Source organism: Sinohyriopsis cumingii, chromosome 8 (assembly GCF_028554795.1).
Source record: "Sinohyriopsis cumingii isolate HCF-2022 chromosome 8, ASM2855479v2, whole genome shotgun sequence".
Lineage (NCBI taxonomy): Eukaryota > Metazoa > Mollusca > Bivalvia > Unionida > Unionidae > Sinohyriopsis > Sinohyriopsis cumingii.
Window position 1 is genome coordinate 112,823,718 of NC_142968.1, and position 27,730 is coordinate 112,851,447.

General features: G+C 34.1%; 1 protein-coding gene across 3 annotated transcripts in view; it reads left to right on the forward strand.

The window, feature by feature from the left end:
• The window catches only part of LOC149794395 (uncharacterized), a 121,044-nt gene that overhangs the window by 77,059 nt on the left and 16,255 nt on the right, over positions 1 to 27,730 (forward strand). For 2 of the 3 annotated variants that reach the window (XR_016423023.1, XM_089968573.1), the window contains exons 6-7: positions 2,307 to 2,331; positions 6,530 to 6,578. Coding sequence is in view for 2 of the 3 variants with exons in the window: in XM_089968573.1 (XP_089824699.1) it covers positions 2,307 to 2,331; positions 6,530 to 6,578 (74 nt within the window). In the remaining variant the exon portion in view is untranslated. Of the gene's footprint in view, positions 1 to 2,306; positions 2,332 to 6,529; positions 6,579 to 18,687; positions 27,631 to 27,730 lie in introns of those variants that run through there. The other variant, XM_089968574.1, reaches the window with a different exon arrangement.

Genomic DNA, 27,730 nt, shown 5'->3' on the forward strand with positions numbered 1-27,730 from the left:
TCTTAAGGAGAGGACAAATTAGTGACTGAAAGGAATATAATTCAGGGCTAAAGGATTGGATGCATGTTGTATTAGCACCATAAAAATAGAATATCAAAAACTATTTCCTTGTCAGCTAAAAGTGAAACAAAAATAGTTACCAAATTCTCACATTCCTTTACGTATTTAGGCAATTAGATGTTTTTCCTACTTTGGTGTGTAGTTACTTAAGGCTCATCACATATCTCTTTGCTAAGAAATATGAACAAATTCAGATTTTAAGATCAGCAGTTGTCAACATTACAGAAGCCTATGTAATTACACATCAATCCTAAAAATGATAAATAAACAGGATTTATTGACTTGACACTCAAGAGGAACAGCTTTTGGGCACTGAAATCTAGTATTGAAAGTAATAGAGTTATCCCAAAACCAGAAAGTCCAAGTGAGCAAACTATAATTAATGGTGCAGGATGTTTCTCCTTTGTTGGAAAATAAAATCTGAAACTCTCTGATTGCAACTTAACTAACTCAGAGAGAGCAAGGGTTTAATCGTGGAATCAGGATAATTGTCCCCCATACATCTTGGCATTTAATTAGTTGAAATGCAGACAGTTAAGAAACTTATGCTGACAATTGCAGGTTATAAATAAGCTGGGGATATTAAATATGATGCTGAAAGTCCGATGGCCATGTGTAATATAAATGAAACCCTCACAAGCAAAATGATACATTTGTTTGATGTTAATTCTTGTCAGTAGTTTATAAAGTGTTGACATGTGACTACTGCTTTAATTTCCACATTTAGTCTTTCTTTGAGACCATTTAATTTTCTTCAAGGATCTGAGGGATTATGATTGGTTTATTATAGCTCAGAAACAATTGGGATGCTCTGATTTGTGGAGATAAAAACATTACTCTATACCTGATATTTGTCCACACGCACACACACACACATCCCCCTGAAAATTAAATGATCAGTCCCTTCTGATTCATGTGCAGTAGGTCCTAGTACATTAGTATTTTCAGTTTAACGAGTAATCAGCATCATGAGCATGTCACTATAGTTTATCTTACTCCTCCACAATGGGAAACCCTTGTCCATGTTAGATGTACACACCAGTAGACTTTCTTAATGTACAAAGTGTGCACAAATGGACAGATGCCCCAGTTTTGTCATGTTCATACAATGCAAACATGAACAGAAAAGGACCTCTGAATACTCCAGAACTCTGTATTTAACTGGAAATCAACTTTATCTTCCTCAGTGAATGAAGGAGAGATGGCATCCATCAGGAAAGGATTACTGTTATCACTCCTGAGGAGGTAACAGCCACTTCTCAGGAGACTGATTGTGCTTCCCCCGAGTGAAAGATGGAGGGGAAGCATCCATCATTAAGGTCTATAAGCTTGCTTGGATCAAGTGTGCACTCATCCCCAAATACAGGGGGGATGGGAAGTGTCATTCTATCTTCTTGTGCATGATACAACCATTCAGAATATGTCTGTCTGGCCATTTTCACATCTCTGAAACTGCTTGTTGAATATTCATGAAACTTTGGGCATGTACTTTATTAAATTGAGTAACTTGTGTTTATAGTTTCGGATTTAGTTGCAAGGCCACATGTTAATTTAATTCCACTACCATAAACATTTTTTATTATTTTTGTTATGTGAAGTATGTATTTTGTCTTTAAGTTTTTCAAGTCACTACGGTTGCAGTAAAGTCATATCAATCTAGGCAACAGTTAGCATGGGTTGAAGGCAAGATATTTATTAAAAAATCTGATTTCTTTTAGGTTGGCCAAAATGTTTATATGTTTTTATGTATGTTTTGAGAGATGAATGATTTTGATGAAAGGAGTTGAAAAATATAGAATTTGTATTTTATTGTACTCAGCTTTTACAGACTATATTCTGATTTTAGGACAGATGTTTTAGTTTGCCATAATGTTAAAGAACTTGGTGAAATTGTGGGTTGCATATAAGGTAATGTTCTCTTGACCTTCCGATTTATCATTGAAAGTACAGCTTTCAAATTTATCAAAGTGAAAAATATCTTGTACAACATATTGTTACAAAAGGTTTCTCTCACTGCCATGAATTTCCATGCTTTATCTGACAGGCTAGTAAACAATTTGGATCAAGAATTCCAGAGGTCACCAGAGCATTGACTTTTTCAGTGCCTGCATCGTCTCCATCAAGTTGAAGATCTCAGTTTTTATTCTACCAATAAGGATTGAAATTTCGTGTGAAAAAATTGTTCCAATTTACAATTCTGATGTCTCCAAACTTTTTAAAATTTTACTTATTTTTTATATTTACAGATAGAACAAAAGAAGAAGGGGAAAGGTTAGTATTTACAGTCTATCAATATGTAGAGAGATGTGAGAATGTATTAATAGATGATATATTGAGTGTTATTATTATAAACGAGTATAATATTGTCCAGAATGTTGGAATGCATTGTAATAATTAAAACCATCTCTTCTTCATAAACTTCATTGTACGATATGTTACATTTAAATTTTATTAATTGTAACCTTAGGCCAAAAAATAGAATATGCATGTTTCCTGTGGTTTTAAAATTAGGGTAGGCTGTTTGGTTATTTTATTAAATGTTATATCTATTTAATGCTTTTTTTTAAAACCATTATAGAAGAAAATAATAGAGTCAGCAGTCAGAATCAGGGACAGTCAGCCAACCAGAAACATATTGGGGGGAGGGGTCCTTTTTGGTTTGATACCAACAATCTTGAAAATTTAATTACATGGTACCACAAGTAAATAACCAAATATGGCAATAAGGATTCAGTTTTGTAATGATCAATGACTTGAAGATAAATCAAGTAATACAGTGGTCTAGGTATGTTTATGGGAGTCGTAAAAGTGTACCATGGTTTGACAAGTATCAAGAACCCAGCTGGCAATTGAATGGACTACACGCGTTACAATTGGAACAAGTTAATTAAAATTTATCAGGAACCTGGCTGATATGCAGCTATGGTTTGGATAATTTAATAAAGATATAAACAAGTGAATAAAATTTTAAAAGTTCAAACTTAAAAATGCCATTGGACAACAGTTATCAAGCTTGGCTGGTCATAGACAAGAAGTGTTTATGGGATGACCTGTTATGTGTCGTCCGGTATCATTCGTCCATTAGGGTCATTCCATGCCAATTGGCCCAGAGATCCCTGGGTGACCATCTCCAGTTTCCACGTAAATTTTTCCAGGTGTACATCTATGTACGTGATGGCTGCATGTAAATTTCAGTAACAAATTCCAATTTCTTAATGAAGCTAGGGCCAGTTCAAGTGGGGGAGGTTGTCATAGTTTCTGTCTTTTGCAAATTTGTATGTTTAAAATTGAGGCTTTATTTATATAGATTTATATAGAAATTTACTATACTGCATATTTGTGTCCTGAGGAAATCAGAATCTGAGATCAGATTTTCAATATCTCAGATATTGGTAGATATGTATTCCACTAAAATTGACCTTTGTTCATTACAGATTTATTTTTCTTCAGATTTAAGTTATCACAAACACCAAATGAAATTTTATTTGAAAACTACACCTACAGGAAGGTATACCAATATAATCTCATCTGATAATCAAGCTCATTATTAAGCAGTACCTGAGGCTTAAACTTGAGACAAATAAAAAAAATATGATAATTAGCACAATATTATTATCAATTCTTCTCTTAAAGGACTTACTTGCAGGATTGCCACACACACATCTCAAGGTCTAGTTTGTCTTAAATAAAATTGGTACTGCTCAGACATCCAATATGGACACCACAGAACCCATCTTGAAAATCTTCATGCCACTCATCCTGAATGGATGGTTTTTTCAACATGAAGTTTTCACTAAAAGACTTCTTGTGGCGTGTAGTTGGCCTTGAATGAAAAGTGGTAATATGATGTCCACCATGGAAGCCATTTTGAATTCTTATGACTGCTTCTACTGAGCAGATTTCCATGTGGACATGAGGTTTTGATCAGAAGACTTCTTATGATGCCCAGTTGATCCTGAATGAAAATCATGTCGCATAGATGTCCAGTATCACACTTATCCTGAATATCAACATGAGGTTTTCATGAAAAGGCTTTTCGTGATCAATCCTAAATTAAATGGCACTGTTCTGACATCCAGTATATATGCAGTGGAAGCCATCTTGAAAATCTTATAACTTCTACTCCTGAACAGATAGTCACATCAGCATGGGGATCGCACCAAACGATTTCCTGTGATGTTTAGGTAGTCCTAAATGAGAATGTTGCCGCCTGGGCATCTAATATGACCATCACAGTGGCTGTTTAGAAAATCTTATTGCTACTCCTACTGAACAAAAGCCACATCAGTATGGGGTTTTCAATGAAAGACTTATAACGCTGTCTTGTTGGTTTTAAATAATACTTGTATCAGTCTGGTATCCAATATGGCTGTCATAGTGGCCTCTTTGACAATCTTGTTGCTACTCCTAAGTGGAAAGTCATTTTAACATTGGATTTTCTCCAGAAGACTTAGGAAGTTTTGTTGGTACTAAATGAAAATGGTGCAAGTCTGACATCCAATATAGCCACCATAGCAGCCATCTTGAAATCTTATCATTGCTGCTTTAATCTGGGTTTTCACCAGAAGACTAATTATGATATATGGTTGGTCCTGAATGAAACTGATGATCTGACCTCAAATGTGGCTGCTAAAATGAACAGATTGAAAGTCATATCAATATGGGATTTTCCCCAAACGTCTTCAAATGGTGTCTAGTTTGTCCTGAATGAAAATAATGCTGATCTTACAACCAAAATGGCGGCCACAGTGGCTAATTTGAAAACCATACCACTCAAGAATATCAGAGATGGTTTCAATACTGAGCATTAAGAAGGAAGGAGAGATTGTATCTTGAACTCATGGACATTGTTTTCAGACTGTAGAGCATCAGTCCCTTGTTTTAACTTCGATTCAATATGTAAAGAGAAAATACCACCAAGAAAGATGAAGATATACCCAGAATTTTTTAAAACTATTTCTCCAGTATAATTTTGATTTAAAATTGTGAAATGAATGTTTTTTTTTTTTGTTCTATACAGTAGTTTGTTAACAATGCAATCAACAGTTACATACATTCCAACATTCACGAGATGGGGGGGTGCATTACACATAAGCCTAGGTTTTAAATGTAGGGTGAAGTAAGATGATAATGATTGATACACTGAAATAAAACTGTTCTGACCTTTACATAATAATGAAATATGTGATGATTTTTACTTATTAATTAAATATGCCTTATATTTTCTTTATCTTGTTCACTTTTATTATTTAATTTCTAAAGGAAATATTCTCAAAGTCTTGTGCTAGATATTAATTCCAGATATTTTTCTTAGTATTTGGGATTTTTTTTTTCCAGATCAGAAATTCTGCATTATAACCTATAAATAGTTCATTCCCTGCATATGGCACCTGCTTCCCAACAAGATACGCTTTTTCATGGCAGCTCAGTAACTGCATTCTACAGGATACGATTTTCAGCAAACCCGATCATTAACTTGTTGACACCTCCAAACCTATTTTCATCTTCTTTAGAAAGGTTGAGGAAAATTTTGATCAAACTTGGTAATAATGTTTGTTAGGATATGCTCTGTAAAAGCTGTGTTATAGGGGCCCCCTCTCCCACCCACCCCTCCCCATAGTAGTAGTAGTTCAACTTTCACAGCAACCATATGGGAATAAAATTCTCAACTTCTCTACATGACATCAGACTAGCTGTGGTAATTAGAGCCCTACCACAATCTCCTTTTTCATCATTCATAGTAAATATGCCAGTGCATCGTCTACTGTAATCTAGCTAAAATTACTCACAGTAGAAACATCACAGATATCTCAGAACCGTTGCATGGTTCTTACGATCCTTGAAGGTCTTTGACAGTTTGGGAAAAGTGAGGTAGCATTTTCAAGGCCTTGAAAGTTTGGCAAAAATCGAGCAGACTACCCTGAGGTCTTTGAAAGTCATTGAAAATTGAAATAAACCCAAACATTTTAATATCTTTCCATAATCACAAATAAAATTGTCCAAGGTTGTTAGATTTGGATATAGTAGAGTTTTCCTGGTTTCTTTCTTTTGATTAATTATAGTTTGAATTTCATCATTAAACAATATTGTAGTATTTTGCATTCATTGTTTTCTCACATAACATAACTTGTATGCAAAATGTTAGTGAAAATAGATCTTGGAAATCTATGTTTGTGGTCTTTGAAAGTTTGGGAAAAGTGTTTGAATTTATCATTCAGAATTCTGTATGAACCCTGCCTTGCAAATGATAGGTCTGGTCATTTGTGCATTGATAACCATTGGCCATATTACAAGGAATATGAGTAACCTAATACATTTAGCCATAAAATTTACAACAACACCAAATTTTGTAAATTCTTAAGTTTATTTATTAAGAATAGAATTAATATGAAACTTCTTGAAATTGATAGATATGAATGAAATATTATTTTAGTTTGAAACACCTTAAAGGATTTTGTTTTTCTTCCAGACCTGAGCCACCTCCAACAGACTATACCTATGCAACGACAGACAAGAAGGTAGGTCCCTTTGATATGCAAATACCTCAGTATAACATGACATGGTTTTCACACTATGCTGCCATTTCAAACTGTCATGAACATTATTTGTCCTTTTTGTGTCAGCCCTCCCCATGCACCCCATTAACCCATCAAACACCATTATTCTGTAAACGAGATTTGTAAGAATTATGCAGGAAAAGTTATGATAAATTAGAATAAAGTTAGTTTCTTCATGAGTATGTAGGAACTTTATGTAATTGGAATTGGACCACATGGATGCTCCATGACTGTCAAGTTTTCTTTTGATCTTGGACAGAGTTTCCTGCTTTTTATATGGATTCCTTTTGACAGCTTGAAATATGAATTTGCATGTACACGTATGTGCATGCATATGTTAATATTTCGTATATACTCATCTATAAACACAAAGCAGCAAACCAAGTGTTACCCAAATATTAGACTTAACATGTATACATAAACTTATTGAGATACATATACAAAGGTGTGCCACAGCTCTTGGAAGTGAGAGTCACAGCTTTCTGGACTTATAATTTTCAGTTCTGGACATTTGCATTACTGACCATATAGTTTTCACTGAAAATGTATAATTGGTTTAGTTTGTGGTTTTGGAGGGTTCATGATACAACAGCACATTGAAGGTTATGTTGTAAAATGCCTTTTGCAGGAATGTGCCCATTATATTTAATTTTATATTATGCATTTTACATCTTTGCACTTCCATGTTTACTTCTATTCGAAAGAGTTTATCTTCCAAAATTTTTGTGCTGTTCATATTTACATTTTTCAAAGTTTATCTTTAGTTGACATTATGTAGTGACTATCGTGTTGAGATGCCATAGAATGCTGCCACATACATACATTGCCCAGGGTCTCACCATAGTAGTTGATCCAGGCCGATAACAATGGCAGAAATCAAGCCCATGCACTTTTGGTCTGGAGTCCAGTGTCTTAACCACTGAGCCACATCAGCTCTGATTTTAAATATGACTTTCATGAGAAATGTTGCCCTCCACTTGCATTTTTTTCAAGGCTTCCTCACTAGTTCCAGAAGTTATTTACAAGACCTAAAAATGGTGTACAATTAAGCTATTACTATGGTTCCCTATTACAATGAAATACCAGTGTCGTACATTTAGTTTTGACAATCAGAATTTGGATTATCTATCCCTGTATCTGATATATTACCAGGGGTGAGCTAAAATATGGCCTGCAGGCCTGATCCAGCCTGTGGTGTGTTTTTGTCAGTTAATTTACATAATTGAATATGGCTTTAGAAATCACTTATCTGACCCATGCCAAAGAGGAAGTTATGCATGCCTGTTGTATGCCTTGATTTGGATGCATTGCATTAAAGTCTGTTTCAAAGTTAAACTTGTTTTTTCAACATATGGGTGTATTTTTTAGCATTCTGAAGGCAAAAATGGGGGGAGGGACAAAAAAATGAGCAGACAGAAATTGTTTTTTTTTTTTATACCAACCTGTTTTTAAAATAATTTTATGTGCAATTTCTTCCTGCTCATTTTTTGACCTGATTGTTTAGGGTTTTTTTTTTTAGAAAATCATATACAGACCTATTTGCTTTAACTGAAACTAGTACATGGGTGTTTGACCTAATCTTTTATTTAGGATGTACAGTGCAAATTACTTTGGGACATCTGTAAACAGAATAATGTAACCACTACCTGGGAACTGTCCCTGCCTGAACCAGGTTTGGGAGCGGGCCATTCAATTCCATGTGTATAGAGGGATTAAAAATGAAAAACAAAAACTTGAAATAATCCTCATACAGTTTTATGTAGGTGCTTATGGCAAAGGCTTTGTACTTCAGTACATTAACAACAAAAGATTAGCTAGTTTAATTGTATTTGCAGATTCCTCGACCCCCACAGCTTACATAGTTTGATTTGAAAGTCTAGAGTCCATTACAGTAATGTACTATGCCAACTGACCCGTATATATCCAAGTGATATGTAGCTGACATCTGCATTAATTACTAGAATTTAAGGATATCGTTATTGTTAGAAATTAAGCATATTGGTAAATTTTACAGCTTACATAATGATGGCAAAACTTGAATTAAAGAGCAGATGTGGAAATATATTGGAGTTAACATTCTAAGGTAAAATGGGGGTGGGGGGAGGATAATAATGCAGGTGTGTCGCATTGACTGTGACAACTCCTTTCGGATCAAACGTCCAACAACTGTTAGCTGATTTTTCAGAGCCCTTGTTCGGGTGTTTATATTGGAACTAATGAATATGACTGTGGATAGACATTGTACATGAATTGATTTAAGAAACAGATGAATACCTGTATAATGCTGACACTATCGAAATAGATGTTTCATGTTAACTCCATAACAAGAAATATTTTAGCCCGACTGCCTTGAACCAGTAATTGTCATGCATGGGTTTGATAAAATCCAGAAATAAGCTTCCAGGTGCATCATGGTACTGTTAAAGAGGCATTTAATTGCATAAATAAAAATCTAGATTAAAAATGTTCACAGTCATTATTAAAACCAGTTTACTTATGCCCTTAACTTTCCACATTTTTTTCTTCTTAATAATAAATGTTTTTTTGTTTTAAAACTCTGGTAATTGGTTAAAGCACTGGGTTTTGCGTGCATGGAAATTTTTCAGCAATGTCAAAATCAAAATTGTTTCTGTGCCTGGCTGAGATAATGGGTCCCAAAAGTTTTACATATATGCCAGAAATTTAATATATGTAAACATTTTTTATGCAGTGGACTCATGCTTTTGAGCTTATTTTTAATGAATATTTATAAAAGTGACCTGAGAGATTCATATTTTGACATAAACATGAGGAGAAAACAACACAATTGAAAAAGATGTGCATATAACTTGGTGTCCTGTTTTTGCACAAATTACAAGTGGATATAGGCACAAACAAGCATACTAGTACAGAATATCTCATTTCACAGCATTTCTTACCAAACCTTTCTGTGAAACTTGACATAAAGGAGTAACTTGACATATAATGAACATATATAATTGGACACCCTTATCGGCGGAACAAACATAAGATTATATTTTTCCTACTTAAAAATTCTGAATTCTTTTATATTTAATCTGATCTGTGCTATTTGCCAGTATTCAGTGGTCAGGTGTACACATGTGAAAAACATTATTATATGTTATTTAACCATATTTTGTTTAAAAACTACATTTGTTACACATGATGTGGACACCAAATCCCAACTAAGATGGCAAATAATCGATAAATATTCAAATAAAATAAAACATTGCATGTTGGAAAATTCATAACTTCATAAAAATGTAAATAGATGCAAAATAAATAAATGGGTGGAAAGAAAATATGTATTTATGTCAAACGCTTCCACATATAACATGAGATAACAGAGATAATGTATCTTCTTGTCTTAGTTATTAGTGTTACCAAACATGACAGTCCAGAAGATATAGTCATAGCAGCATAGTACTTGCTGCACAGGGGCACATTCTGCTGCATTAAGTTCAAAAACAAAAGTCATTACTGAATCCCAAGTTAAATGCAGCTCTGTTAATGCAAAAGCAGTATATGGTATGATGGTCAAGAAATGTGGCAGCCATGACACCACCATTTTTAAAGATTTAACAAAGCCTACATATATCTACAGTGAAAAAACATCCCTTCTTCAGAAACACCAATTCTAACATTAAAATTACTACAACCAATGGTTCAATTAAAATAAGTTACCTTTGAATCTGATAAAACTTATGCTTCCTGACTAAAATTGGCACTCCACTGATTGTAGTCACATTTGGTTCTGCACATAACGACTTTGGAACTCTGCAGATACAAACAATGTGCAAGTGCTTGTAGTCAAATGGCAGTATCTGCACATGTTTTAATGATGTAAGGTATTGTCGTGTGCCCTTATGGTGGTGTTTAGAGAACTATTTAAGCACCACAAAAAAGGTCTGCATGTGAACTGACAGAATCCGCATAAAACGTTCCGGACATGAAATTTGTTACATTGAAATTATGGCTTGTAATTTCAAAATATGAACCTTTATTACGGGCTGTATATGTATAATAAAAATGTTTTAGCACGTTTTATTATCTGTGGGTTTTTTTTATCTTCCTGGTGTCTTTGTTGTAATTATACAGGAGAATAAATAGTACACATTTTGGTGGACACGAGTTATATGCATAACCTAATATTTCCAGGTCTTAAAGTTTGCACAATTTTAAAGATATGGTTTTTCTGGCCTTTGATTATATCTTATTTTGTCACTTATAAGTTCATAATGATGTATTTTGTTGCTCTTAACTTTGCTAAAATTACATAGAGCTGCTTCAAGGAAAGTGATGACTATGTAACAAAATGAATTTAACAATAGCCAAAATTTTCTATTTATTTTGTTCTCATCAACGGATGCAAAAATTATGATAGCTGATTGTGCATGCTGGAGGTATTTTAATTATTACTGCAATTACCGTATTTTCCCGCATATATCCCGCAGACGCAGATAATCCGCACCCTCATATAGCCCGCGGGTTTTGGGGTTTTGTGTAAAAAATCGTTGGCATAACCCGCACCTTTGTATAACCCGCAACCATAGATTGAAGAACTTTTTTGTGTATGTTCACATTGTCTGCCATTACTGTTTTTAGAAGGACCGAATTCGTCAATGCTCACACGTGGATGACGAACGATACTACAACTACTACATTTTCACTCACCCGCCCAACATGCAACTTTGTATTTACGCTATCAAGTCAGTCGGCCCGGTCCATATTCATCCCTCTGCATCATTTCAAGTTAGTCACCCTGCCTCCACTATATTCCGGCTGGCAGCTGGCAGATTTGAATTTTGAAGCCAGGTACTTGTGAGCTGGATATGCAATGGTGTGAGGTCCTGAGGCTGAATGCCACAATTGTCAATTTCGAATGTAGCTCGCATGACGTCAATTAACTACCGGTATTCAGGCTCGGTACACAGTGCTTGTGCGCGTAGGCTGTCTATAGGAGCTGTGCCTCAACTACAGGCTACATAAACGCGGACATTTCTAAATAGTCTTGTATTCTTTTTAATTGTAGATTCGAGTTTAAATAATTTCTTTCTGTTTAATGTAAAAAATGCCGAAACGAAAGTCTTACACAGCCGACTTCAAGCTAACTGCCATTGTGTATGCTGAAGTGCATGGCAATAGAGCCACAGGCAGAAAATTTGATATTGATGAGAGTGTAATCCGAGGTTGGAGAAAAGAAAAGAAACATTGGAGAAGATGAATCCACGAAAACGTGCTCATCGCAGACATAAAGCAAAATGGCCTCACCTTGAAGCTGACCTGAAGCAGTGGATCGTGGCCCAGCGGGAAAACAACCGACCAGTCTTGACAGTTGCCATCAAACTGAAGGCCAAACTCATGGCGGCAGAGAAGCACATTGATGATTTTAAAGGAGGAGTGCATTGGGTATATAAATTTATGAAGAGGAACCAATTGTCAGTCAGAACATGAACGACCGTCGGCCAACGTCTAGCCGAGAATTGGGAGAAGAAGATGGATGATTTTCGTGAATTCGTCGCCAGGGAAATATATTGAAATATTATTACGTGTAAAAAATTTGTGATATAGCCCGCACCCTTATATAACCTGCACACACACACACACACACCCACCCCCCACCCCCGCGTGGGGTTTGTAAAATCTGGTATAACCCACGGGATATATGCGGGAAAATACGGTATATATCTACATCTGGCTGCTTTAAGATAAACTTTTATCTTAATTTTTTCATGCTAAATTCAGTCAGTATCAGAGGTACCCATGATCTCAACCAAGCACTGACCTGCAAATAAATAATTATTCAGTTGATGTGGATACCATGTCCAAGTATTGTGTTTTCAGGCCAACCACTTTTAAATTTTTAGTGTTTAGCCAACACAGCATCTTTCCTTTTTAGTAACTCTTGTTTAGGTTTGGCCTAGACTGTATTTTGCATGGCTAGACTGTTAACAGCATTGCCTAGACTGTATACGTTAGATATGAACAATACCAGCTATTCGGATTAATTGTACTACTGATTATCAGTCACATTCATAACTTTGTAAATAGAAATCATAAGAACACTTTAAAAATTAAATCTTGATCCTGTTCTGTTTATTGGCAGTTACAAAATGTAACTTATTTATCCTGAAATAACGGTTGTGTTTATTGTCAGTGAGACATTAATGGAAATGCTTTACATTGCAGTTACTTGACTCATGGTAATGTTGCTATGGTTCTGTTTATAGTTTTTATTGCTTGTGTTTATCCAATCCACATGATGATGCAATGGCAGTTTATTTGGTGACACTGTCGCTGTTCCTGTCTTCTCTCTATCTCATGCACACAACTATTTTTTATCATGAAATTTACAGCAATTCTTGAAGTGTTGGCTGGTTTGATGATTGTAAAGGCATAGAGCTACAGAGACGTGCTACTGAAGTCTAGTTGATGATGTAATGGCATAGAGCTACAGATCAGTCTAAAGTCTAGTCCATGTAATGGCATAGAGCTGTAAATACATGATATTAAAGTCTATTTAATGTAATGGCAATGAGCTATAGGTAAATGATGCTAAAGTCTATTTGATGATTGTAATGGCATAGAACTACAGATGATACTAAAGTTTAGTTGATGGAATGGCACAGAGCTATAGGTAAATGATGCTAAAGTCTGTTTGATAATTGTTATGACATAGAGCTATAGATACATGATACTAAAGTCTATTTGATGATGTAATGGCATGGAACTATAGATACATGATACTTAAGTCTAGTTCAGCATACTCAAGTTCCCTGGAATGGGCAGTTTTTGCTTTGAAATGAAAGTGGAAGACAGCATGAAAGCAACTGGAATGCAGCATGAACACATTCTTCTTTTTGCCTAATGTCATAGAACTATAGATGCATGATGCTCAAGTCTAGTTGTTGACTGTAATGGCATCAAGCTACAGATACATGATACTAAAGTCTAGTTGATGATTGTAATGACATGGAGCTATTGATACATGATGCTAAAGTCTGGTTGATGTAATGGCATAGAGCAGCAGATAAATGGTACTAAATTCTAGTTGATTTATTGGCATCAAGCTACAGATACATGATACTAAAGTCTAGTTGATGATTGTGATGGCATAGAGCTATAAATACATAATGCTAAAGTCTAGTTGATGATTGTAATGGCATAGAGCTATAGATACATAATGCTAAAGTCTAGTTGATGATTGTAATGGCATAGAGCTACATTTAAATGATACTAAAGTCTAGTTGATGATTTATTGGCATAGAGCTATATATTTATGGTACCATATATGAAAAAATGATGATAGCTGAAATGTAGACATGCATTTTATGCACACAAAAAATCCCAAGTAAAAGGAATTCTGAGTTTGTTTCATGTGCAGGTGAAGTGCTGATGAAATGTAGTTGCGTTACAATTATCCATTACATTTACCTGTGTATATTACATTTACCTGTGTATTAGTCACAGCTGGGAGTTGTCATGCATGAGCAGATTGGGTGTGCTTAATCCCTCACTGTTTTTTTACAGTTTAAGGTCCATGAGAATTTGAAGATCATATATCCAGCTTACTGTTTGCATGTTTGTTTGGACTAAGGGCAAATCCCAAGGGTACAATTTTTTTGATTGTATGGGCAAATGTTTATATCATGCTAATAAGGTCATGCTTGTATTGAATCCCAAAATTATTTATTTGTAACTGTATCTGACAAAGATTCTCTTAATTATTATATTTTTATACGAAATGTTCTTAAACATAGCAAACTATTTATCATTATTTTTTCTTGATCAGTCAGTTACATAAATTTTAGGGGCCCCAAGTGGCATGGTGGTCTAAAGCGCTCTCCATTACGGATCACTGCCATCTCACCTCTGTCTGCATGGTTTTGAGTCGGGGGCTTCAGCCAATGTGGGTATGTGAGAAAGCTTGCCAGTAGCTTCTCGTGGGTTGGTGGTTCTTTCTGGGGATTTCCCGGGTTCTTCCTCCACCATTAATACTGGCCATGGTGTATAGCCTATCTTGTGCAGAAAAATGGCATTAAACCCCACAACAACAACAACATAAATTTTATACCATGAGTTTATTATTCATGCACACATGTGCCTGGGGAATGATTCAAGCAAAATAGTTGCTTCATGATTCATTTCACCCAAATATGTAGAGGAAGTAAAGGTGACTTTGCCTTTTCTTGGGCCCACCTTGCTGTGGCCATTTAAAGTTTTATGGTGAAAACAGAGTATCAGCTTGTGACCCTTTTGTGTTCAACAAACGATGTAAAGTAGTTTAAACCTTAGAGTTTCGTGCAGTTTTATCAGGTTGCAGTTTAATGATTGTTTACAATTCAACCTATGAGGATAATGCCAAACATTCTTTCATGAAGCTTGAAGAAGTGAAATTCCATGCATTAGTAGCCTAACAAAGAGCACATTATTTGGTACTCAAGGAAGGTATATCAGTTGATTGCAATTTAAGGTAAACAAGTTCACCTATATAATTCATCCTGTAAACATTAGAGAATTTGTGCATAATATCTATCACCCAGTTTTTGATAGCAGTCAATTTTTGAGGTTCAAATCATTATCAGGTTCATATTTAGCTCAAGTGTTGTCTGACTGATGTTCATTGTTCTGTCTGCCCATTAGCCACCACAGCATTGTTAGAATCTTGCTATCATTGCTAGTCGTGAATGACATCATATCAGCATAGAGTTAAAACTAAAAGACTACCAGTTTTTATGATGTCTAGTTGATCCTAAATAAAAATGGTGCTTAACTGATGTCTAATATAGCTGAAATGGCAAAATCTTGTTACAGGTATTCATCCAGAGCAGAATGGCTTTTTCATAACAAGACTTCAAATTATGCCTAGTAGGTCGTTCATGAAAATGGTGCAGCTCACACATACAATATTTCTGACACAGATACCGTTGTGAAATCTTATTTCTACTCTTCTTGGCTTAACAAGATGGGGTTTTCACTAAGGAAATGCATTGAGATGTCCAGTTGATGCCAATTAAAATGGTGTACATTTAATATCCAGTATGGTCACAATGGTAGCTGTTTTAAACATCTTGTTATCACTACGCGATAGAAAGTCATGTTGACATGCGGTATTTGCCAGAAGACTTATATCAAGTTGGTTCTAACTTAAAATGCTGCCAGTCTGACCTATAGCATGGCTGCCATGTTGAACATTTTGAAAATCTTGTTATTGCTAGGGTACGTATAGATGGATGGTCATATAGACATGGGTTTTCACCAAATACTTTTTATAATGTCTTGTTGGTCTTTTTGAAAATGGTGCAGATCTGATATCCATTATGGACACCATGGCAGAAATCTTGAAAATCTTAGTGCTACTACTTTAGAATGGAATTCACATGACATTTTCATCAAAAAGACTTCTAAAATCTAGCTGGCCCCTAATGAAAATAGTACCAGTCTTGCATACTGTATGGCTAGCTTGAATTTCTAGTTATTGCAGAAAACTATTAGATGATTTTAAAAGTTTTAACAAAGGTCTGGTCTTTATCCCTTGCAGAAAACAAAATTCACCCAGTAAAGTAACAGTTCAAGGGACTCTTGTTCCATTATTGGGCTCAATGGCATTGTAAAATAGCTGTCTGAAGTGAGTGTTGTGAACATTATAACTTTGTACTTCAATCACATGCTCATCATTATTTTCCCACCACATTGCTCCATTTTGGCAAGGCAGAGATGCTACTTCACCATAAAATATGAGTCCTAAATAGAATGTGGATTGCACACAATAAATGTCAACTGCTAAAGCAAGGCTGATTATATATGAATGTGTATTTGTGGGACATTTTTATTAAAATAATATTTTATCACTTGTAGTTTTTGGAGGACATAGACCCTCTGTGTTCATGATAGTCGCTATTTTTTTAGCAGTTACAAAGAGGGTCTTCATGATTGGTTACCCGTATTCAGCAGTTACAAAAAGGGGTGTTCTTGATTGTCTTTTTTCAGCAATTACAAAGGGGGGGATGATTTTCCTGCCTTATTTTGCAATTACAATGAGTGTTTGTGATTGTCAAGCCTTATTTAGCAGAACAGCAAGGGTGTTCATGATTGCTTTTATTTAGTGATTACAAAGAGGGTGTTCATGATTGTCTTTATTCAGCAGTCACAGAGAGGATTTCATGATTGCCAGGCCACATGTAGCATTTACAAATAGGGTGTTCATGTTTGTCTTGCATTATGTAGCAGTTAAAAGGACATAGGTTTCACAGCAGTAAGAAACTGCTTTCCAGGATTGTTGTTTCTTTTAAAGTCAAATACCATCCATTATAATGAGATGCAGAAACTTTTTTCACCCCCACTCATAACATATATTGAATAAAACAATTTGTTTCCAGTAGTATTCTAGATTAATGTTAAGAATCACACTTTTTACAGTTCTTTTGTAACAAACACTGTGATACTGAAAATGGGAACTGTTTGTTCATAACAAAGAAAAAAAAAAACTATTTTTGTATTAATGCACTTTCTTTTGTACTTCGACAGTATTTTTAAAGAGTGGTTAAAATATTGAACTCTTTGTTATTTAAGATTTGTTGAAATTTTATGAACTATTTATAATTACATGTATAACAATTGAACTTCTTATTTTTGAGGATTCATGTAAGCTTGAAAATTGTTTATACACTATGGTCATTCATTCAGGTCCGGACTGTATGATTTTCAAGCTTAATGACTTCCTTAGACCTGTACAATATGACTCTTAATGGTGGTGCTGCTGAAAAATAATTAGTGGAGTTAGCTGTGTGCCAATCTTATTGTATCCAGATACAAAATGGCTAGAAGAAAAAGTAAAAATTCATTTGCAACCATGGCAGATTTCAAATCATGATGTAAAATCACAATTGGGAGGGATACTTTAGGGTGCTATGGGATTTGGAATATGAATGTATTTGTTAAATACTTTTAACATGTTTCCATTTAATATTGGATTCTGCAAAATTCTTTGTTTTTAAAGTTTTTAATTTGAAAGTCCTTATATGTAATACAATTCTGAACAACTGATTTGATTTAAATTTAAAATTTCTCAAATTTTACACTTGTAATAAATATAAACTGATTAAAATTTTGCATTTTTATTTTCTGCATGAGCCTTTGAGCATGAAAGTTCCTACCTGGTATAATGTCTTTAAAACATAGCATGCAGTTCTTGGGTCATATGTGATTATTATTCATCTATCTTGCATGTAAATATATTGTTTGCATAATAAAGAAGTTATTGCTAAATAATCAACCCCTCTGCCATTGTTGCTTTGAGTGAACCCAATTCTCAAGTGGCTTGCTTCATTTTTTCACAAGAGTTCTTGCAAATTTAAAGAAATCGTGACGCTTAATTCCATTGAGTATGTGAATAACATTTTGCCAGAAATCACAGTTTGGTCCTAAAATAATTATTTTCTTACTTACTGTTATTTTAAATTTGTAATTTAAGATAATATATTGATGTTGCTCTGAATAAAGTAGACATGTCTTTGAGTAATTTTCAGTTCAAATGGCCCATAATTAACAAAGTATATAGATGATACCCCCACCCACAAAAATCTAAAGAATAATTAGCATGAGGCTACTTGTTAAATTTTGTTAGGAACATTCAATGTGCATAAGCAGCTGGAAGGAAATTATTGAAAATTATTACATAAATTGCTTGTACATGAATTTTGAAAACACTTTTAAATAATGATGCTGATGTAAATAAACCTTAACATGATTATAAGAAATTATACAAGTTGTATTGATTCGTTAGGTATTAACAAAAATTTTTTTAAAAGAAAAAACTATTTTTGCTCATTTTATTGCAACTATTGAAGGATTGGTAGGTATAACGTTAGTAATTTAATATTTCAAGAGAAAACATTTAATGCATAGTAAAATTAAATACATACCTAAATGGTACTAAAACTGGAAGAGGTTGTTTTTTTAGCTGTGAAATTATAAGCAAACAAAAAGACAAAACAGGTAATACAAATCTCTGAAGCAATGCCACCTGAGGGTAGAGATTCAAAGGAGTTTTTACTTTTTCCTTTGTCAGAAGAGGACCAATCTTGGCACAAAAGTTGGTGACAGTGATGGCCGAAAACCGCCAGGATCATCTGAATTACACTATGCAGAGCTAGAATTATCCAAAGAACCAAGGCCGACTCCACGGAAGTCGAAAGCCAGTGATCCACCTGTTGAATATACAGAAATTCACTTCAGTAATTAGTGAACATTGAGGAAACGTTGGCAAATGTTTTGCATGTATATATTGTTTAAAAAGGAACATCAGTATTTTTCTAAAAGTGTTTAATATTATACCATATTAATTGAATTATAGTAATCAACTCGGGTCATCCAATTATACAATATTTTCTGTATTTACTAAGAAAAACGTTTTTAAAGATGTATTTGGAAGGCTGAAAATTAGTAAAGAAATTATATGTCTTTTGAGTAGTCTTTCATTGCAGTGTCAAGAACAGTAACTCTTTCTGTGCATTGGTAAAGTGCACCCTGTATATATTTTGTTGACATTCTTTTACATGGTTATGTTAGGCTTTTAATAGTTGGGCCCCAAGTGTCCGAGTAGTCTAAAGCACTCACCATTCCGGATCACTGCCATCTCACTACTGCCTCCATGGGTTCGAGCCTCAGTCTCGGCTAATGTTGGTGCATGAAAAAGCTTCGCAGTAGCTTCTCATGGGTCAGTGGTTCTTCCTGGGGTTTTCCAGGGTTCTTCCTCCACCAGTTATGCTGGCCGCCATGTATAGCCTGTCTTGTGCTGAAAAATGGCGTTAAACCCTACAACAACAACTTTTAATATTTCATATTGATTCATAATCTACCATAAATCTGGCTGCCCAGATTAGTCTTGCCTTTATGTTTTTTACTGTTGTTGAGCCTTTATAAATAAATACGTCTGTTTTTATTGTTGTTGAAAGAACGATAAATAATGCAAAAGTCTGACATCTGTTCAAACAAATAACTCAAATCCTATCTTTCCTGCCATGAATAAAGTTTGCCTGGTAGATTTCGAGAATAGTAGACCTTCTAGGAGAAACTGAAGGACCTGAATTACAGCATGACACACAACCACACTAAGACTGACCCACTTTCACAGATCTGTGGAACCTAATGAAGCCATCAATGTGTCAATGTGTCATACTCTCAAGTACATGGCAAATATAGATAGTTATTTTCAGGGTTGGGTTTAGCAGATGACAAGACATAAATAACTTGCTCTTTTATTGCCTAGTCCAAGTTATATTTTTTAAAGTTTTGTGTTCATTGTTAAGTACTCATATACACAATATTTATATGCCTGCCATAAGGCATAGTATATTATAGGCATAGTATAGTAAATTGCCCATCCATCCATTTCTTACCAATTTCGTTTCCACATAACTCTGCAGTCTACAGCTTCCAGGCTTTGTGACTAGCTTGCACTTGGGGTAAAGAAGAAGCCTTGCAGTTTAAGGGGTCAGAGGTCAAGGTTCACAGTGATGAAAAGCAGAGAAGACAAAATTTTCTGCACAAGTCAGAGTGACCAAAAGAAGATGGATGGCTTCAGCACAATGATATTAGTTCTACATCACAAACCTGGATAAAACCTTACGAATGGCTTTCCTTTTGGGTACAGAAGAAGGCCTTGATTTGAGGGTTGTAAAGACCTATTTCACTTTGAAAAAAGAAATATGGTTCCTGCTCAAAAAATTTCAGTTCTTGACAATGTACCTTGACCAAAGTTTGTGAATGACTTACAGGTTGTACAAGGAAAATGCCTGTTGATTTTGTGTTTAAAAGGCCAAAGGTCAAGGTTGGAACTTAAATGAATACCACATTTTCGCATTTGAATATTCATTCAATGCATTAGAAAAGGATCTGAATATTCAATGATGTTAATAGAGATGTCAAGTCCATCCTCTTTTCTTATTTCTGCTTTGGTATTTATTGAAAGCCACCATTCCCAGCCAAGCTACACTGAAGACACCATGAACTAAATCATCTTTATCAAGCTAAATGACATTGTAGGGGTCATGAGTAAAAAAATTAAGGATTCTGAAGAAAAATCAAATGAATATAGGTGTTGTTTTCCTTAACTTCAGACTCAGTACAAATCGAAACATTCTCTTGTTGTTGAAGATGGATACTAAAGGGCAGAAACTAAATTACTTATTCAGTTAAATGCAAAAATTATCTCTTATATTTCTTTGGAAAGAGACTTGTTCACAATCAAAATGACACAGACTTGTGACCAAATTAATTTAATTAAATTTTAATTGCATATTTGGTTGACATGTTCATCTGAAATGCTGAAATCGGACTTTGAGATTTTCTGCTAAATTATTAGAAACTCATATTCAGACTTAAGAAATAATTGTTTTAACTAAAATCCATAAAAGGACATCAACCTCATCTTGTACCTGTGGTATGCGTTGCAGAAGGTATTTGTTGTTTCTTGTAAATTATTCAATTCAGCATTGCATAACTACATTCCATATTGTATTTTTTATTACAAGATGTAAATTTCCCTGGACAAAAAACCAAATATTTGAATACCATTTTTCAATTTGAATATTCACAAGAAGGTGTTCATATTCAAATGTTCAGATATTGTTTCAACTCTAGTCATGGTTGCTATGGCCGAAAAAAGAAAAATATCTTGACCAAATTTTGTTGATTACATGTACATGTACTTGCATTTATGATATGGAAGAAACTCTTCTGAAATACAGTTAAAAATGTCAAATTAATTGTGGCTCAAAGAAATATGGCATTTTCAGAACATTTTTTTAATAGAAACATTCATGATCAAATTTAGTGCATGACTTGCACAAAGGATAGTAAAGAAACCTATAAATTTGGGATCAGAGGTTACTGCCATGGTATGTCTAAAAAGGATTGCTGGGCATAACGTAATAAGTTCAGTTCAAGACAATATACCTTGACCAAAGGTCCAGGTTATTGAGACCATTGGTCAGTGATCTCCATGTCCTACTAGAGCATACATAGAAGACAATTATACATGGGGGTGGGTGTATAATGTGTAATTCTTGGTGTTCATTTGTGCATTTAACTTTTCTGTAATGAGTGAAATCAGGCCTAGCTATGTAGATTCTAAGTAATTTCACATGATTTGTTAATAATTCTGTCTTGTACACATGTATTAAGATTTAACAATCCCATTCTATGGCTTCATTATATATGTAGTAAGGGTTACCATTACCATTCCATCAGAAATGTATTTTAATAAAAATAAACATTCCAGTCATATAAGAAATATGAATATTAAAACAGGAAACCCACAGAAATGAAAACCTCAGTAAACTCATATCCCTTTGCAATTTAAATTTTTCTTGTCCCAAGTTTTCTTTACAAATAAAATAAACTCCATATATCAAAGATCTTGAACAAAAATTTGAGTTTGATATAGAAGGCTTTTAGTCATGAGATGTTTCACTGTACATTATGTATACAATACATTTTTCTTTATACACCTTTATGTGATAATTAGTATTAAATGTTTATCCCAAATTGTGCAAGACTTCATTTTAAGAAAACAAAAGCCTGAATTTATAGCATGACCTTTGTGAAGGTTTTTGTAAAGATTTACATTAAACTTCCCCAGAATTGTTGCTTCATTTGACTACAGCAGTTAGAGCTTTATCCACCAAGGATGAGCTAATTAACATTCCCTTGATCATGTGACTTGTATACTGATTTTTCGTAACTGTACTTCCTCTTTGGTGTTGATGAATAATTATAGGTTTATAAGGTATACTTGTATCTTGTTATTTTTATGTACTTCAATGTGTTTGGAATTGATACCTTGGTAACTCATGTAAGCAACTTATCAATGCAGCTATTTTGGTCACAAGACTAAATTTCTTTTCTATCCTAAACTAATTGCTAGTCCAGATTTAAAATTTATGAATCCAATTTTTATTTTGAAATCCTTATACTCACCCCATGGCACAAATACACTCCAAGTATAGATTAATTCAAAAACAACAGCTCGTACAGGGGGTGGGGTTTTTCAAAATGCATACGAAGCTTAAATGTTGAAGTATCTGCATGAATATTTAGAATAAAATTAAAAAAACAAAGGAAGTTAACTCGGCAATAGAAACTTTTGAAACATTCCCCTAAATCTCTACACAAAGCTAAGAGATCTGGTCACTCATGTCATTTCTTGTTTTATAATGCACTTTTCCTATTGTAGCTTGACATTGAGGAAAGTACAGTAACTTCACAAGATGTATTTGGTTGAGTAAGGTTCTTTTCTGAACCAGTTTTAGTGAAGGGTTTAATGTTTGGGCTTTACATATTTTAACATTGTGCATGGTCTACCAGCTGAATAGACCACCTCTGCTGCACAACAACTTTCTAACTGATTGCAACCCCACTGAAAATATTTGCAGAGTTCACATTGCCTTTTCTTCTGTCAGCTGTTGTTTTTACCTGCATTCCATTTTTTTTTCAATTGTGCATGCTTGAATCATTTAAAAAGAAAGATGATGAACGCTAAATGATGTCATTAACATATGCAATGGTGGCAACGTTAATACTCATGTGGGAACAATGGTTACAGTATTATGTTTTCATGATTTAGAGATTCAGCATTATATTGTCATCAGTGACGATATATAGAGGATATTTGCTTGAAACGAGTAAATAACATATATTTCATCGAGTGGATGAAAATACTAGAGCTTTTCACCCACGAGATGAAATGTATCCGTTATTCACTCGTTTCAAGCAAATATTCTTTTTATTTTATGCTCACATAAGTTGGCTACCTAAAGTTTGTGATACAGTAAATTAGCAGATTTCTTACTGTAATGTCAGCTGTTTACCATACATGTTCTGCTGTGCTATGTGTACCTGCGCACAAAATTAGTTCCACATCAGAGTGATAAAAATTAACTGATATTTCCAGACTAACAAACTACAAGTTTCAAGGATAACAGACAGGGATTATTAATAATGACAATGACATGTACATAAGTTAAAAGTAGTTCACTGACAGAAAATCAAAGGGAGGTAAGTATGTTCTGACCCAAAAAAGTAGTTCCTGTAGTGAAAAAATTGTTATTTTTTCACTACAGTGAAATATCAATATTATTTTAATTAGAAAATCCAGTAATTCACTGCTTAGCATAAAATAAATATGTTTACTACATGGCTAGAATAATGTTCAGTTGGTTACATGCCCTGCAGGTATGCATCTTGGAACTTCTACCTATCCTACATCTGTTCTATTCATCCTGCATTGTAAATAATCCAAAATTAGCTGAAAATATAGTATTGTAGGATCATCCTGAAAAAGTTACTTATCCTTTCATGTAATCTTGTAAATATGTGTAGACAAGTGGAATTTTGGGGCTCTTGAGACAATTGGTATTGTTAAGGCCTGATACTGTGTCTTTTGGATTTTTTTAAGGCCTGATATAGTCAATTGCAATTTTTAAGGCCTAATATTATCTATTAGATTTTTAAGGCCAGATATAGTCTGTTTGAATTTTTTAAGGTCTGATATTGTTTATTGGAATTTTTAAGGCCTGATATAGTCTATCTGTATTGCTGTTCTTTTTTTTTTTTTGACTTTACAGTTGCAGGTCATACAAGTTATTGACTATCAAGAGAAATACTATTTGCATTGAATTCGGCCTGTGGGTAAAAGCTTGGATCTCTGTTCTACAGTAAAAAAGTTCATTGGGTCAGGGACTAAAAGTAAAATTTTATTTCAGTCATTTAATTTTTTAAAATCACTAAATGGCAAAATATGCTACAGAGGCATTGAGTAAGTGTTTCAAATGCTGGCACTTAGATGGGTAATTTTACCAAATCTGCCATTTGTTGTTTAATTTATGCTTCCATTGTATTTTTGTTGATTTGGAATGAAATGGAAATGTATTAACTGAAGATGGTTTTTATTTCTGTTTTTAGTTCTAGAGGTCATAGACCAGAAGAGTTTACGGGAAAGTCGTTTATCCATTGTCTTTTGCCCATCTGTTGATTAGCACAAGTTCGGTATCACTACTCGTTCTGAACTACTTGGAGGATTGCCATGAAACTTTACACACAGCTTCATTCCATGGACTAGTTGGTACAAAATGAAAATGGTTCTGCTTAAACTTCCAACATAGCCACCACAATGGTCAGCTTGAAAATCTTGTTATCATTACTCCTGAATAGATGGTCATATCAACATGGGGTTTTCTCTGTAAGATTCTAAAAGACTTTTTACAATGTCTAGTTGATCATAAATGAAAATGGTGATAGTGTTACATCCATTATGGCCACTTCAGCAACCAGCTTGAAAATCTGATAGCGCTACTCATAAATGAACGGTCATATCAGCGTTGGGTTATCTCTGAAAGACACTAAAAGACTTGTCATGTCTAGCTGGTCCTAAATGAAAATGGTGCTGATTTGACATCAAATATGACTGCTACCATGCCAGTCTTGAAAACTCACAACCCCTCCTGAACCAAAAGTTATATTTACATGGTGTTTGGAAACTATGTTCTAACAACCCCTCCTGAACCTAAAGTTATATTTAAATGGAGTTTGAAAACTATTTTCTAACAACCCCTCCTGAACCTAAAGTTATATTTACATGGAGTTTGGAAACTATGTTCTAATAAGCCCTCCTGAACCTAAAGTTATATTTACATGGAGTTTGAAAACTATGTTCTAACAACCCCTCCTGAACCTAAAGTTATATTTACATGGAGTTTGGAAACTATGTTCTAACAACCCTTCCTGAACCTAAAGTTATATTTGCATGGAGTTTGAAAACAATGTTCTAACAACCCCTCCGGAACCTAAAGTTATATTTACATGGAGTTTGGAAACTATGTTCTAACAACCCCTCCTGAACCTAAAGTTATATTTACATGGAGTTTGGAAACTATGTTCTAATAAGCCCTCCTGAACCTAAAGTTATATTTACATGGAGTTTGAAAACTATGTTCTAACAACCCCTCCTGAACCTAAAGTTATATTTACATGGAGTTTGGAAACTATGTTCTAACAATCCCTCCTGAACCTGAAGTTATATTTACATGGAGTTTGAAAACTATGTTCGAACAACCCCTCCTGAACCTAAAGTTATATTTTTATTAACGAAAGGACTTCTTTTGATATCCAAATGGTCATAAATGAAATGAAGCTGATCAGTCATCCAATATGGCCACCATGCAGTCGTCATCTTGAAAACCTTGTCACTACTTTTGATTGGATGTTTGCATCAATAAGGTTTTTCCATCTTGAAAGTCTTATCTCTACTCCTTCTGAACAGAAAGCCATACTGACATGGAACTTTTACCAAAAGAATTCTTATAATGTCTGATATGGCTGCTATGATGACCAGCTTGAAATTAATGGCACTACTTTATGAATAAATGGTCATAACAGCGCTGTTTTCACCAAAAGGACTTGTAGTGTTTTATTCATCCTATATTAAAATGATGCTGATCTGATATTGCCATCTTAAAAATCTTGTTTTCACTACTCATAAAGTCATTTTGCCAGGCAGTTTTCGTCGGAAGAGTTCTTGTGCTGTCTAGTTGGTCCTAAAGAAAATTCACTCAGTGTGACTATAGTGACTGTCTTGGAAATATTGTCAACTCTATTCCTACAAAATAGATGGCTATATCAACATGAGGTTTTCCTCTGTGGACTAATCCCGTTGTGCCTAGTTGGTCCTAAATGAAAATGAGACCAGTCCTACATTTAGTGTATCTGCCATGATTACAGTCTTCAAAATCTTGTTGCCACTACCAAAAGACTTCTACTGATGTGTAGTTTGTCTAAATTAAAATGATACCAGTATGTCCACCATAGCAGTTAATTTGAAAATCCTGTTTTCACTGAAGAATATCATAGATAGTTTCAACACTCAGCAGTTAACCAAAAGAAATTGTTTTATCTTGAATTTCTAAAAATTCTATCTATGTTGGGCATTCTTTTCCTTAAAGGGACACTTGTTTGAGTTTTGAAAGCGGAGACTTACTGCCTTTTTGTGTGTGTGTGTATATATATATATATATATATATATATATCCCATCCCCAGTATAAGGCAACTGTGGCTATTGCATTATACATGTGTTATGCTTTTTTTTAGCAGGATTATATCGAGGGAGTAGTGTATTTTTGTGAGTTACATTAAAGTTATTTTATTTTCATAAATGCCTCCAAGTTGGACATAGATGCTCATGCATGATTAATTTCTTGACCAGATAGAAAATTTATTTTAATACGAGTTTAAAATAACACTTTTTTCAGATGTACATTTTTGGGTTTTTTTTATTCTTTTAATGACACCATTTTTAACATTATTGGCTCTATCAAGAGCCTTTTCTTTTGAGATCTTTTATGCCACAGGATTCATATGGATTGCTGGTTGTGGGAACTCAGTTATTTAATATTTTTGCTATTGAGATAAAGTGTACTGGTGCTTTTGTAAATAAATAATAAATAAATAAATGTCATTCCTGTTAAATAATGACCTTATTTAAAGAGGGTAACACAATTAGCTAAAAACTAATCTACCTTGAGGCCCTCAATTGGAATGATATGAGTCATGCAAACATGATGCACTAGGTGGAAATCAAAATATTATGTTGCAGTCAAATGTTTTCTAAGTTGTTGGAAAGAAATGTATGTTTTTTTGTTGATTTTACATTTATTCTTTGTAATGTGCACTTTCTGAGTGTAAAATGCATGTCAAACTATTTTGGTGCTTGTTTCTATAAATTCTGTAACTGCTGTTCCTTAACCTTGTATATTAGAACAAATCATTTATTTTTAGCATGTTGTAATTGCCTATAGGAGAGAAAATGGATTTGAGTCATGAGTTGTTTCATTAATGTGTAAGGTTGGAGAAGACATGATACCTTATAGTCAGATTTTTACAATCTACAGTTAATCAGGATTATTTTCCTTAAATGAGTTTTGTATAAATTGAATTAAAGTATTTATCTTTATACAATTGCAGTTTTGTTTTGTATCTCAGATCTTCTTGTTGTTATTGAATTGTCTTTTCCATTATTTATCTTTCAATTGAAACTTTTTATGCAATATCAAATTAG